The sequence below is a fragment of the Catharus ustulatus genome, chromosome 4 (assembly GCF_009819885.2).
Source record: "Catharus ustulatus isolate bCatUst1 chromosome 4, bCatUst1.pri.v2, whole genome shotgun sequence".
Classification (NCBI taxonomy): Eukaryota; Metazoa; Chordata; class Aves; order Passeriformes; family Turdidae; genus Catharus; species Catharus ustulatus.
In genome coordinates, this window is record NC_046224.1 from 56,829,608 (window position 1) to 56,843,308 (window position 13,701).

The 13,701-nt window shown below is 38.9% G+C and overlaps 1 protein-coding gene across 3 annotated transcripts in view; it reads right to left on the bottom strand.

The window, feature by feature from the left end:
• Nucleotides 1-1,385: 1,385 nt before the first annotated feature.
• The window catches only part of IPO8 (importin 8), a 48,389-nt gene continuing 36,073 nt past the window's right edge, over nucleotides 1,386-13,701 (bottom strand). Inside the window, exons 22-26 of one of the 3 annotated variants that reach the window (XM_033057680.1) lie at nucleotides 12,021-12,226; nucleotides 10,419-10,649; nucleotides 9,635-9,751; nucleotides 9,477-9,537; nucleotides 8,877-8,963 (exon numbers count right to left, since the gene is read on the bottom strand). In XM_033057680.1, the coding sequence (XP_032913571.1) occupies nucleotides 9,515-9,537; nucleotides 9,635-9,751; nucleotides 10,419-10,649; nucleotides 12,021-12,226 (577 nt within the window). In that variant the 3' untranslated portion in view covers nucleotides 8,877-8,963; nucleotides 9,477-9,514. Of the gene's footprint in view, nucleotides 8,964-9,476; nucleotides 9,538-9,634; nucleotides 9,752-10,418; nucleotides 10,650-11,966; nucleotides 12,227-13,701 lie in introns of those variants that run through there. The other 2 variants (XM_033057679.2, XM_033057681.1) reach the window with 2 other exon arrangements.

Here is a 13,701-nt window from a genome sequence, read left to right on the forward strand (position 1 = left end):
TTAGGAAGAAGAAACCACAATAACTGAGGCAGCCTGAGATTGTGCAAAATTCTCTCTTATTGACAGAACAACCTTTGGTAGCCAGGAAAGTTCCTTTAGAGCCTCCAACCTGGTGGCTCAGGCAGCCCTGAGTTCCAAAGTATTTACAGATCAGAGGAGCACAATAAGAAAGCATTTGCAACCTCTTTGTAACCTTAGTCTTACCTTCATGTCATGAGTAAACCTTCTGATTAACAATGCATTGGGATAAATACTCTGTAACTGAGCATTTGGAATAATTGCTCTTCTTTGCAGTGATTTCCATGCTTGCTGTTCCAGTGAAATCAATGTTCAGGGTATTTCTTGTGCATGGATTCTCTTTTGGCCAGGCTGGCTTTTTGTTTTCCTTCCATCACAATGGTGCAGACAGATCCTTGTCAGTTTTTCTTCAAAACAGTAACAGAAATTGAGCTAACCATGCTGTTCACCCCGAGTTGAATCTTGTTTGGCAGAACTATGATCCTTGTCACACTGAGGAACTAGACTCCATGTCTCTGTTTAATCTCACCTCATGCTGACACATTTCTGAGTGGTCTATACATAGCAAAGGATGGTGATAACCAGTTGAGTTCAGCACACAGTCAGATGCACTGCAGTGTTCTCAGATTACTCTCGCTGCAGTTTTATCTAAGCCCCTGCATCCTTCAGGAAGATCCTTATGGCAGTAGGAACATGAGACACAGGGTGTGCTCTCCTTGTGAGGACACAGCTCTTGCAGAGCAGAACTGCCTCTGAGAGCCCAATGCCAGCCCCATGGCCATGCTCAAATCCCTACACAAAGGTGCAGACATTTGGCCTCATTACCACACTTTGCAACACAACCTCTCAAGGCAGGCAGGTGCAAGGCAAGGTGTGTTGTGCAAAAAGGACAGCATGGAGTATTTCTATTTAATAGAAACTGCTTCAGGCACCCTTAGTTGTTGTAGTTGCACATTCTGCTCCACAAGGTGCTGAGAGATAGAAGTACTTAATAAAAAAGTAAAACATCCATTATTCATATACTGATATGATCTTTCCATACCCTGTATTTTGCTTGGAATCTCACTGATGTGACTATGGAGAGTTTTCCTGATGTGCACACAATACCATGTAGCATGAGCTCTGTCTGAAAAAAAAAATTCAGCAGGAAACCGCATGACATTGGGTAAAGTCCCAGTAATTTAATCAAATGGGTAATCAAATTATTTAAATTGTTCATTTAACATACCTGGCAACAAGAGAAAGCAAATACTGATCTTATTTCACCCTTTCTGGGGACCAAATGAAACAAGTTACCATTTTAAGAGACTGGGAGTTAAAATGCAGTTTAAGAATGTGATTCTAGTGCAAAAACGACCAACACTGTCAGAGGGCAGGAGGCAGCACAGGAGCCAAATATTTACTTCAGAAACACATACACTCTTTAGAGCCTGTTAGAAGTGGAAATCACAATCTACAAGCTCACAACCAACCCAGGATATTTGTAAATACCTGCAGAGGGGCTTCCCCACCTGCACCATCACATATGGCCCAGATGATACTGCCAGTCATCTGGAGTTCTGCTTCCAATCCATCAGGTTCACTTCAAAGCCTCAAGGGGAATTAGCAATTGGGATGTCATTCATCACCGTGCTGAGAACCATTTTTTCTCCAGGACAGCTTGTCATACCAAGCAACCCACACAAAATGCAATTAAATAGTGTCACTGCTAGACTGATTAAAACCACAGTTCAATAGTGGAACTTGCTGTTGCTGAGCAATTTCATAAATTATGTTCTGGCAGAGCTTCTGTGGAAGGTGTTAGCAGTGATCCAAACACCAGGACCTAGCAAATTGCATGGGTAAAATCCTAGCTTGGTTAGAGCCAATAGCAAAACTCTCAGGTACTTACACAGAGCCAGAATTTCGATTTCTCATGCCAGCTGCAACACGTTGCTACGGCTTTGGGCAAACTTCATTAATTCAGCCTCCCTAGTTAAAAAACATGGACCACTAAGCACTGCTTTTAGAGAGGTAGACTGTGGAGGATACACAGAAGTGGCCCATCCAGTAAAGGACAAGCATTATCAATCAGTGCAACTCACCACCAGAGAAATATTCCACTGATACAAATACCAGGCTTGCAGTTCCAGCCTGGAAAATTCATTTCTTGTCCTGTGGAAGCCTGGTAAAAGTGTCTTCTTTATGAATTCCATGCACAGAAGACTGGTCAAAGCTCTGGTGCAGATGACTATCTTCACTAGTTTGGTATTTTGAGAATTGTGTTCGGATGTTCTGCATCAAACATCGGTTATGTTCCTTCACAGCCAATGTGTCTAAGTGAACAGCTGCCTTCACGAGTCAGAGATTAACAAATACACTGCTACAAATGCACATATTCCTCTGGATAACACACACATTTGTTTAAAATTAATTCTCGGGTGTTCTTGCAAAGAAGTTTTATGGCTGCATGAAAAGCAGCTATAAAATGAGATTTGGCTCCGTGGTAGGTGGCATGTTACATTTTCTAAGAAATATTATTCTTCCCATATAAATGCACAACAGATGTAACATTCAACCTAAGCAATAAGATTTATTACTGTTTTTAAAGCAAATTCAGCACAGCTTAAGAGAACACTGTACAGAATTCTTTAAGCTAGGAAGAGGTTGTTCTTGTCATCAATGCATGCTTTGCATTTGTCAATTCTTGCCCTCAAAGCCAACCAACAGTGTAGTATTTCAGGCTTTTTACAAAGGTGATGATCCTGCAATTCAATCTGCTAATGTAGCACATAGCAGGCTCCCTCCAGTCACAGCAGTCCTGGGCTCATCTCTTTGCTTTTAGTATCAAAAGAAATGTGTATGGCCTCTTTGGTCTCTTTTTGAGTCCCCAAAACATTACATGTGATTTATGTTAGGTGTTATTCCAACAGCACATGCAATCAAAAGCAAGTATCACACACTATTTGGCAATGAAAAATAAACATTACAGCTGTGATCAAAGAATGGATCTTGCTTATATTGTCTTACATTAATTTCTTTACCTCATGCACTTTTGTATAAATATTTACGGTTTTGTATTTCTTTCAGAAGCCACAGTTGTTTTCTAAAAATAACCTGCTTATACATAATCCTTTCTTTCCAAAGCACTGTTCATTTCCAAGATTTCTGTGCATGAAAAGTGGTGAAAAAAGGATATATGCAACTTCACTAACAAACATGTTGAAAACACCTAAAAATGAGGAACAATTCTTGGATAGACACCTTCAATGGTAAACAGTTCTGTGAGAAATGAACAGACCTCTATGTTGTGCAGAAATTTTGTATTTTGTATAAGGGCACAAAACATGAAAATTAAAATGTACCTGAGAATAATATCAAAATCTCATTTCAAGAAAATTTTTGTTGCTCAACTGCTTTAACTATCAAGTACTCTTACAGTTTTTGCATTTCATTTCATGTAACACAACCCAGATGCTCCAGCAGGTAGCCCCTGACTGACACTCTCCCAGGTGAATCCTGCAGCTGACACTGTTGTATTCATGTTGCAGAAATCCAGGTATCTGAAAGTTTAATTCCTACCCCACCATGAACAGAGCCAAACACTTAAACTGTGAACCTCTCTACAACCTACAAAGAGAATTCTAGCATTAATATACCACTTCCATCTCATTTTTCTGTTACAAACAACTTGTAATCAAAATTATTTTCTGATCTCAAATTCAAAGCATCCACCAAATTTGGGGCTGCTCAAGTACATTCTCTTCCCAAAGGCAGGCACGGGACAAAGTTCTTGGACACTTCTCTTGAAGACTTAACATTGGGGATGCTTCAGATCTCAGATCATATCAAAAGCATCCCCTGAATTTAGATGGATCATTTCCCAGTTCATCACAACCACATATATGCCTGCAGATTCTCTCAGTATTGGTGCTCCCCATAACTCTTCTAGTCCAAGAAGAGTTCATTGGCCAGCTCCCTAGACAAAGAGCACTTTCAGTAGCCCTTTAGGAGGTATGCTGACAATCTTTAAGAGAGATTGTAATCCCACTGTGTGTCTCATGTTGGTGACTGCTTTTCAGTCAGGACAAGCAGTTTCCAGTGTTTTTAAAGGGACGTATCTGATTTCTGCCAGAGAAAAATCACATTAACTCTTCATCTCACATTAGTGGCTGTCAGTCAGGGTACTGACATCCATATAGATGATGTATATCGTATTTGAAGAGTATCTGTGTGTATTTGAAGTGAGTATCAGAAATAGATCCATAGGCCAGTAAAGTTTCTGCCTGTCTAGTGCTCCAGCACTGCTTTCATTCTTCTTTCATTTTACACTGGCTTTCCCTGATTGGTTTTACAGAAGCAGTAGCAGTGGAAGAGGTATCCAAAGCAAGTAGCTTGGCCTGTTCACACATCCTCTTTATGATATGGCTTTATGCTAAGAATTTCTGGTATCTGGAATAGTGTCTGGTTTCCTTAAACACAATGGAACGTGCATCTCTGCTGCATCCCACCTGGGATTAAAAGCTGATATCCCCGAGAAAAGAATGCTATTTTCACTCCTAAGATTAAGGAGTTCATAGCCATGCCTGCTGTATGCTGTTCTGCAGTGAAGAAAAATCGACTCTCTGCCTCCCTGTAGAGACAGACTCTTGGACTCAAAGAATGTCCTCAATCAGAGACAGAGGTCCTTGAGGAGCTGAGCACCAGACTGCCAAATATTAACAGAAGATCTCAGAATGAAAACTTCATTATACAGTGCACTTTTGCCTATCCTTTGAGAAAATTTCAGTACATGGTATGGGGATTTCAAAGTGCCCACATTAAGAAGTAAATCTCAGAGAGGCTCATCAAACCCCAGGCACAAGTGAGGGGTTTTTGAAATTCTGTATCATCTGTGTATGCCAAATGAGAGACGGTTCTACACAGAGAAATGCAACTGATAAATTGCATTGCTTCAAAAAAAAGATTTTATAAAAATTGTTTAAGGTTTACCTTTTCAGGTATTTTGAAAGCTCCCTGAAATATCCAGTAACATCATGGCTGACAAAAGAAGAAAAGGAGGGAAGAAAAAGAAGAAAAGTATTCTGGAAATAGGACAGTTAATAATTCATGTTGTCTACAATTCCTTTGGCTCAAGACAATCTCAAGACAGACTCTGGCTTTGCAGTAAGAAAAAAAAATCCTCTACTGCCCTACTATCTCTCCTCTACAATGTAGGATGGAATCCAGAGTCACTAACTGCCAGGACTTCACAGGCAAACAGCATATCCTAAAGCAGAGCATTTCATGCTCCCTGGCACCCCACAGGCAGCCTTTTTCCCTAAAGCAAAGAATCTCACAATACCATTTTGTGTGACATTCTTTAAATATTTTGACTTAACACTCCCAAAGCACATTCATTTCAGTCAGATTGTGCACATGTGGCTTTTGGAGGATTGTTGAGGTTTGGGATTTTTTAACCTTTTCCTCAGCTTGATATTCTGCACTCTTCCTGGAGGCTGGCCATTGTGATTAAAGCTTCTGCTTTGTAATGAAAGCAAGCAATGTACTTCAATGCTGAGAGAGAGACAGCAAAAAGAGGCAGCCAAACATGCAGTGATTCTTATTTTCCTTTCACAAGTGACAAAAGAGCATATGCAGTTCAACACCCAGGATCAGTTAATTTTATCTGGAAAAGCAGCTTATGTAAGTTGCTATGATTATAACCCCCGTAACACTAATTTCCTATGAAAAGCCACTGTGGTGCCCACATGGATCATCTTCACACTTTGTGAATATGGCATGGGGCAATATAAGTCACCAGTTATCAGCCTTTGTTTTATTTTGCAATACATTCATGATTCTCTGTCCTTCCAATGTCAAATACATCATGCTTGGTTGGCAGTGCTGGTATCCGATATTCCATGATTACCTCGGCTTCAAAGTGAGACAATAAATGCACATTTGTATTATTCTCCCTTTAATAGAGTACAAAGCTGGACACAGCTCAGAAAGAAACACCAAAAATCCATTACCTATTTATGATCGTGTACAAATGGGTATTTATCATGTTAAAAGAAAACCATATGCTTAAGTGGAGGCCAGAGCCCAATAAATCTTTTTGGATGAAAACCCTTTTCAAAAAAAAAAAGGAATAAAATAATTAACATTTGCTTTTGCCGGTAGAAACATTTGCTCATGAATCTTCTGGGAAGGGAAAGGCATTTAACCTTTTTACATGCCATTCCCTCAGACATTTCTGACCCCACTGCAAAAGAGATAACAAAGATTCCCAACTCCACACTGCTGATTAAACTCTTGTATGAAACATCTGGATGAAATTTTCTGAGCAGTTGATTTGAAAAGTATACAAGAAGCAGAACTAGGGAGCAGCCACGGTTCAGATGAGTGACACCAAGATGATGCTATGTAAAAGCAGATTTTACCTTGAACACATCAACTCCTAAATATTAGCCTGTGACTGTGCAAGCAATCTCATTAGCAGAAGAAAAATAAATCCATCTTCTACTCTGCATGCCAGTATAGAGAAGGCAAATGGGCTTTGAAAGAAACACAACCTGACAGTCTTGTTTCTTTTAATAAAAAAATAAAGGGCTTAAACAGTTTACCTGCCTAATACCTAACTTCAATTGACAGGTAAGAGAGAAGTCACCAGCGCCCTTAACATCCAAAAACCATTTCTTAAATTTGCGAATGATTTTAAAAATTTTGTGGTTTCTGATAAACTCCCCAACAAATTGGATATATTGCTTTCCTACTTACAGTCTCAGTCAATACACCCCCAAGCCTAAATTAGCAAGTGACCTGTAATTTTCATAACCTGACATTCAAAATTAAGGATATCCTGGCCCTCTGCTGTTTGACCTTAAAGAGCATGTCCAATGAAGCTCAACAGATTGTTCCCTTTTGGAAATACTAAGCCTGGAATTCTCACAATTTTGCACAACAGGCCTAAAAAAGAGACATATGCACTGTTGCCATTAAGTAGCATCAATGAAAAAGCTACATGAACCAGGTAACTTGACTCTGTAGCTGCTGAGGAAAGGCAAAAAAAGGAAAAAAGCAGCAGCATAGAAACAGCCTTAGAGTCTGACACAAAGTTGCAGAAAACAGGAAAGCATAGAGGGAACATTCTGCCCCACAGCTGCCAGGCTGGGAAAATTCCCGAGGGAACAGGTAGAGATCCTCTGGCCTTTTCCAGAAGCCAAGGCACAGAGAGCTTCAGATTTATCACACTCAACCAGAATGACAAAATGAAAGCTTCAACACTGCACAGGGCCAGCAGTCTGTAATTTACTGTAGTTGTGGAAAATTTTATGGGGTATGGGAAAGACTTTATTTGAGACACTGTTGTAAAGATATAGATTATTAGTATGTGTTTAAAATTGATTGGTGAATATTTTTAAATCATAAAGAAATTAACACATAGAGACAAAATGTGGTCTAAACGTTTTATCTCCAATCCAAAGTTCACATTCTAATGCACCCCTACTGCTTTTTGCTACATCACTGTGATTCCAGTAGACCTAAAGGAGGGGCACCTATTCAAATTAGTACTGCTATCACTTCCTCTCTAAATGAACTTCTCCACAAACACTTTGTTCTACAGAATCCTTTAGGTTGGAAAAGACCTCTAAGATCAAGCACAACTCTTAACCCCATGTTCACTGGTAAACCCTGTCCCTAAGTGCGAGATATATGTGTTGTTAAAACAGTTCAGGGATGTTGATTCTTCCCACTTCCCTGGGCAAACTGTCCCAATTTGTGATCAACCCATGAGGAAATTTTTCCTAATATCTAGTCTATACCTCCACTGGTGAAATCAGTCTTCAAAATTTAGGAAAAAGAATCTGTCAAATAAGGAAATTTCAGCATGGAACAAGAATAACCAACTGCAATGCAGATCAGAAATACCATGACAGAGTGTAACAGTAAGTTTGGAGCTGTTCTCCTTCTATCAAAATAAATAAAATATTGCAAATATTTTGTACCACATTATTCAGTACTACCACTGGAATGGTAATGAATGAATAAAAACCAAAGAGATTATCCCAAGTATAATCCAATATCTATCAATAAAAGCAGAAATAAAATGTCATGTAGAACATCTACATGAGAGGGCCACACCACTTGTCCAGGCAGGAGCTAATATTGATGTAGGTTTAGGGTAGCCACCTGCCAGGCAAGCCACTGTAACTCAAGTGAGTTGAATTCATGGCTAAGAGAAACAATTTAAGACTACTGCATCCAGGGAAAATCTGCCACGTTGTTAAGACCCTTTGACATAACCAGTGTATGCATTGCAACTCCAACAGACACTTCCCTCTACACATTTGGTCTGCACCAAATAAGGAAGATGTGCTAATATTCTGAACCCAGCAATTTGTATGCAACCAACAAACAATTAAACCGAACCGTGAACAGCAGGTGATTGGAAAACATGGAACCAAGGCTTACAGTGTATCAAGAAATGTCCTTACACTTAAAAAATTATAATGCACTCCAAAATCCATTTGTTCAGGCAATCCATGTACAACAGAAGGCACTGTTATCCATATGAATCTATTAATTCTGCACAGCAAAAACCTGAGAAGTGCAACTCAATTAGACGCAGCCTGGCCCCTCCCGGTCATCCAGGTTCCTTGAGGACGAACGTTTCCTTTCAGTCCATCAAATTATAAAAACACCACAAGAATTTGTACATTACAGTAGCTGGTTAGAAAGAGCATTCTGGTGGGGGAAGCACACCGCTATTTTCCAGAAAACCTTCAGCAGCATTAAATTACCCTCCCCATCACTCAGAAGTCATGATGGTTTCAAGAAAATGTAATGATGAGACTCTTCCCATTGACCTTTGTAGCCGATCCTTCAGTTGCCACCGGGAGTATTTCCAGCAAAATTAAATGCTGTGATCAGTCCTTTGTTGTCAAATGTGTAGCCACTTTGTTGTTCTATTGTCTTAGCCTCTAGAATTCAAAGAAAAAGGATATGAAAAATAGTTTATAGAGCACACCTTTGTCAGAGAACACAGCTCAGCTAGGAATGAAAAGTTATGGAAAAAACTCTTCAGCTGAGTCAAAATTTCAGTCCCTAAATGCAATGACAGAAATAAATTACACTCAGGTTTTCTCTAAAGGCATAAATGTGCACATCCCAACAAAATAGTTGAGAAATGAATCCTTTACTGAATCAGTCTATGCTACATTATTCTGCAGATTAATTTTCCATAATGCAAGCTTTCGACACATCTAAAACCTCACACTAACTGCAAGGGCAATATAAGTAGTTAAAAAGTCAGAAAACTCTTAAATGCATAATAGTTGACAGTAATCTTCATCAAATGCCTGGCTGCAGATAGATACTGCCTCAATTTCCTCTTCATTTCCAATGTCAGATTGCGTAAAACTAGTTCATACCCTGTTCAAGCAGCAGCACAAGTCAATGAGAAGGCAATTAATTAGAAACAACAGTAAACTTACTCTGAATAACACACACTTCCAGGCAAGGAATAATGTAATCATGATATCCTGCTCAGGCTTCCTAGAAAACGTTAATTAGCACAGAGGTTGTTGTTACAGATTAGAATCAGTTCCAACATCTCTGCAACAGCTCAAAAGGGCCCAGGGAAGTGACTCACCTGCAGCAGTTCTCCGGTGCTCTGCTAATGTGTAAATCTCCTGCAGCTGTTTCTTCTGATCCTCACTCAAGGGCGAGGTCAGGGAATGGTACCAGGCTGCATCCCGGCTCTGCACCGCTGTCAGGGCAGCAATGGAACAGAAGTGATTGTCAGCTTACATACCAGTTCATTTCAGAACAACAAAATGAAACACATGGAAGCTCTGGTTGATTTTAGAACAGAATCTGCACTGCAATACAAGATCAGTATTCCTGATCGTTTTCTTTGCACAGAATTCCCGCTCCAACAGAGGCAATCCATTTCGGGGAACTTAATTAGAACCTCTGCTTTCTGAAACAGAAAGTTAACCATGTGGCCATTATTCATGGACAATGTGGATTTAATCTTGTTTAAAACTCTCATGAAAACTAAAAGCAACAGGATTAGTGACACAGGAAAGGGAGAAAATAATTGCCCCATTAATATCTAGAAGGTGACAAATATTTCTCTATATAGGAGTCCGTCTAGTGACCAAGCTCTACTTATTTAGGCTGTGATTGAAAAATTCTGAGGGAGAACATGAAGAGAATTAATCTCTAGCTGTATCGGCTACCATTTATTTTTTGCAGCACTAATAAGCCAAAAAACAGTAGGACTAACATTAGAAACCGAGATCACATTTTACAGTTTTAGTAACGTAAACTATTACTCATAACAAAGAAAAGTGTTTTCCCCAGTGATTACTATAAACATCTCCAAATGATTTCATCATGTTATATCATTTTGCTGACCAGCAAACACATACTTAGAAGTGCTTGTGTAAAAAACTGGTATTCATCAACGCCATTTTCAAGGTCAAGAGGTGTGCTGAACCCTTCAAGAGCAGTCTCTTCCAATGCATCTTCATCCCAGTCATCATCATCATCTTCATCCTCTTCCTCTCCACCTCCAGAACTGCCACCTCCTCCTCCACCGTGGTTCTCTTGCATTGCCTGGCTCACTTGATTTGTCTCATCCTCATCACTTGGTATCTCTTCTGCAAAAGCATTGATATGTTTTGTAAAACAAAGTTTAAAACTACAAGGAAACAGTGACTTATGAATTAAAAAACAATTAGTAAATCTAGGTTTTGGCTGGAAAGAGGACTGTCTGTTAACATCCTTTCCTCACAACCTTCCAAGTCTCAGAAAAATGAAGCTGTTAAAACATTTCCTACATTCAAGACGAAGTAAACTAGTTTCTAAACAGACTGGAGGAATGTGAAGCTGCCATCTTTTTTCTTCTTTCATTTCTGCAGTCCTTGTGTAATTACAGAGTCCAAAATTTTTGAGGAAATGTCTTCAATGAAATGGTCCCATCACTCTGCTTTTTAAATTACAGAGACTTTCATAGAATTCACAAATGTACATTAAACCATGCGAAATCCATATGTGGACCAACTGTCTGCCTTCTCTTGAGTGTGGCCGTATTTGAACAACTTAAACCAACACATTAAATTGGTGCTACCTTCCATTCTGCTTATGAAACTATGACCCCCTGAATTAAATGCAACTACAACCTGTAATTCTAAATACTGTTCTTTCTTATTTAAGGAAAAGTATTTCTGACTTATAATCAAGGTTCAAAAAAACCAAAACCTTCATTTCCAAACCTGCACCTCTTTCTGTGTTAACAGTTAGAATGAATAAATATGACTATAGATGCAGCAAGCAGGCACTGAATCACAGGACAGAGATTTGAACATTCTTGCACTGTTTCACACTATATTCCTATGTATTTAGAAGAATTCTGTGATTCCATTACAGAACAAGAAGAACCATGGGTGAAATGTGAGTGGATTACATAATTTGCTAACACCCAATCCAATTTTCACACCTCAAAACATCTACTCCCTGTCAAGCACATTTGCCTGCAATGCTGTGCTTAATTCTCTCTGTAAGGCATTCTTTGATGTCTCTTCTTTTCTGGCAGACACAGAGGTCTCGAGGAACCTCAGCTGTCTCAAACCCCACTCTGCAAACAACTTTCCATTTGGACAAAAAAGACCTGCCACAATCGCCTTCAAAATTCAATCAAAAAGGTCTTTCAAACAGCTTCTTTGCAGGAAGTAAGAATATACCTAGTAGAAGAGTCCTGGCAAACTCTGAAGACAGGACATATTCACAATCCAGCAGAGCAGACCTGCAAGTTATTCTTGAACCAATACTACCCTTTCACAAAATGTTACACCGTGAAACATTTTGATTACAATTTGGGAGGAAAATCAACTCCAAAGATGGTATTTCAAGCACCCAGTAAGCCGAGCTATTTTCAGCAGACTAATGAGTCTTAAAAACAAACTGCAATTTCTTACCCCCTTTAAATTAAATCCAGACAAAATCCACAATGTGAAAAGGGGAGATTTTACCATTATCTTCTGCAAAGTGTTTTTCATCTTTAGCATGATCCTCATGTTCTGTGAGCTCTCGTGAGGCGCAAACTTGTTTTAAGCCCAGGAAGAGGAGGAGGATTGAAGGAACAATCTGAGCAGCCACAGCATCCACTGCAGGTGGTCGGTTCTGCAATTCCATTAGGATACTCAGTCCTATTATACACATCTTTCTGTCATGGAGTCTGAAACATGACACAATTGTTACACAAAAACCAGATTTTCACTGCAAGGATATATAGAGAACATTAAAATCCTGGTGCTTGACATGGCAGAACACAACGTCTCAGAGACTATGTTTAAAGTCTATGTTCTAAGATCCTATAAAAACTATTTTCTTCATTCTGAATCAAGTTTCCCACTGGAAAGTATTTGTCTGATAACAACTAAACAATCTTTCAAGCACTGGTCAAATTCCTGGAGCAACTTTTTCTGATTACCAAATGCAAAATTTGTAATGCTAAATAAATGCTGTTTAATAATTATGTAGACTATCTTGTCTTTAATAAAGCATTTGATACAGATTATCATTATTAAATAGGATGGAAAATTAATTTGCCTTGGCTGTACTGTTTCAGGGATGGAAATTGGCAAAAACTATTAGCGAAGAGCAACGATAAGCAGGAATGCATTGAATTGCAGGGTGCATTTATGGAATGCCCCAGGGACAGCTGAAGTTAAATTATGAGAAATCCATCAGAATCGCTGTCTATACATATTTCAATAAATAATTTCTAATGCTACCTTGAGACACATTGCTAAGTCTGGTGAAAGCAGTGAAATAATTCCATCCTAATAAAGCATAACTGGCAGTATATTAAAAATGAGAACTTTCAAATGACTAGACCTCCAGTAAAACAAATTGAGACAATTGAAGGGAAAAAAATCCATTGAATTAGTAGCAGAAATATTTTTATGTGGCCATAGTCAGGCAACTAGGTAAGAACCTATGCTTTTAAACCTAAGAATTGATTTTCACTTCCAGAAACAGAAATTTCTGCAAACAAGATGGAAAAAAAATCTCTAAATGCCTCTGCAGATACTCTTTGATTCTCCTTTACTGGAAACATCAGAAGTATTCAACTTGGAGCTAACATTACAGTATTCTGTTATTATGGCCTTGAGAGGAGTTTTCTTTGTTTGAACTATCCAATTTGATACTGACAGCTTCTGTGCAAGCCTTCTGCAGGATAGGTAGTGCCTAGAGAAACCAAGCAAACCTCCAGAGGTGGCAGAAAATGGCCATCCTCTAAACTCTTGGGATACTTCCATTACTGAACTAGTTTTACTTTGGAATGAAGAGAATACAAGTCAAGAGAGAAGAAATAAGATGGTCACCACAGGCTGCAATAGAGCTAACAGGGGGAAAACCAGCTCAATCCACCACTTCAAAAATCACTACAGAAATATAGCTTCTAAGTGCTTGGCATTTCATTACCAAAGTTCCTATATAACATACTACTGAACTATTACATTCTTTAAGTAACACAATCCTGTACTGCAGCTTTCTAAACTTTACTTGTGCTTAAATAAGGTTAGACATCTGGAGGGATTTCATGACACCTCCCATGTTGTTAGTCCTGTTAGGATTTACTGAAGTGACTCATTCTCAAGAGCAGTTGACAACAAAAATAAATTATATATGACCATGCAGAACATG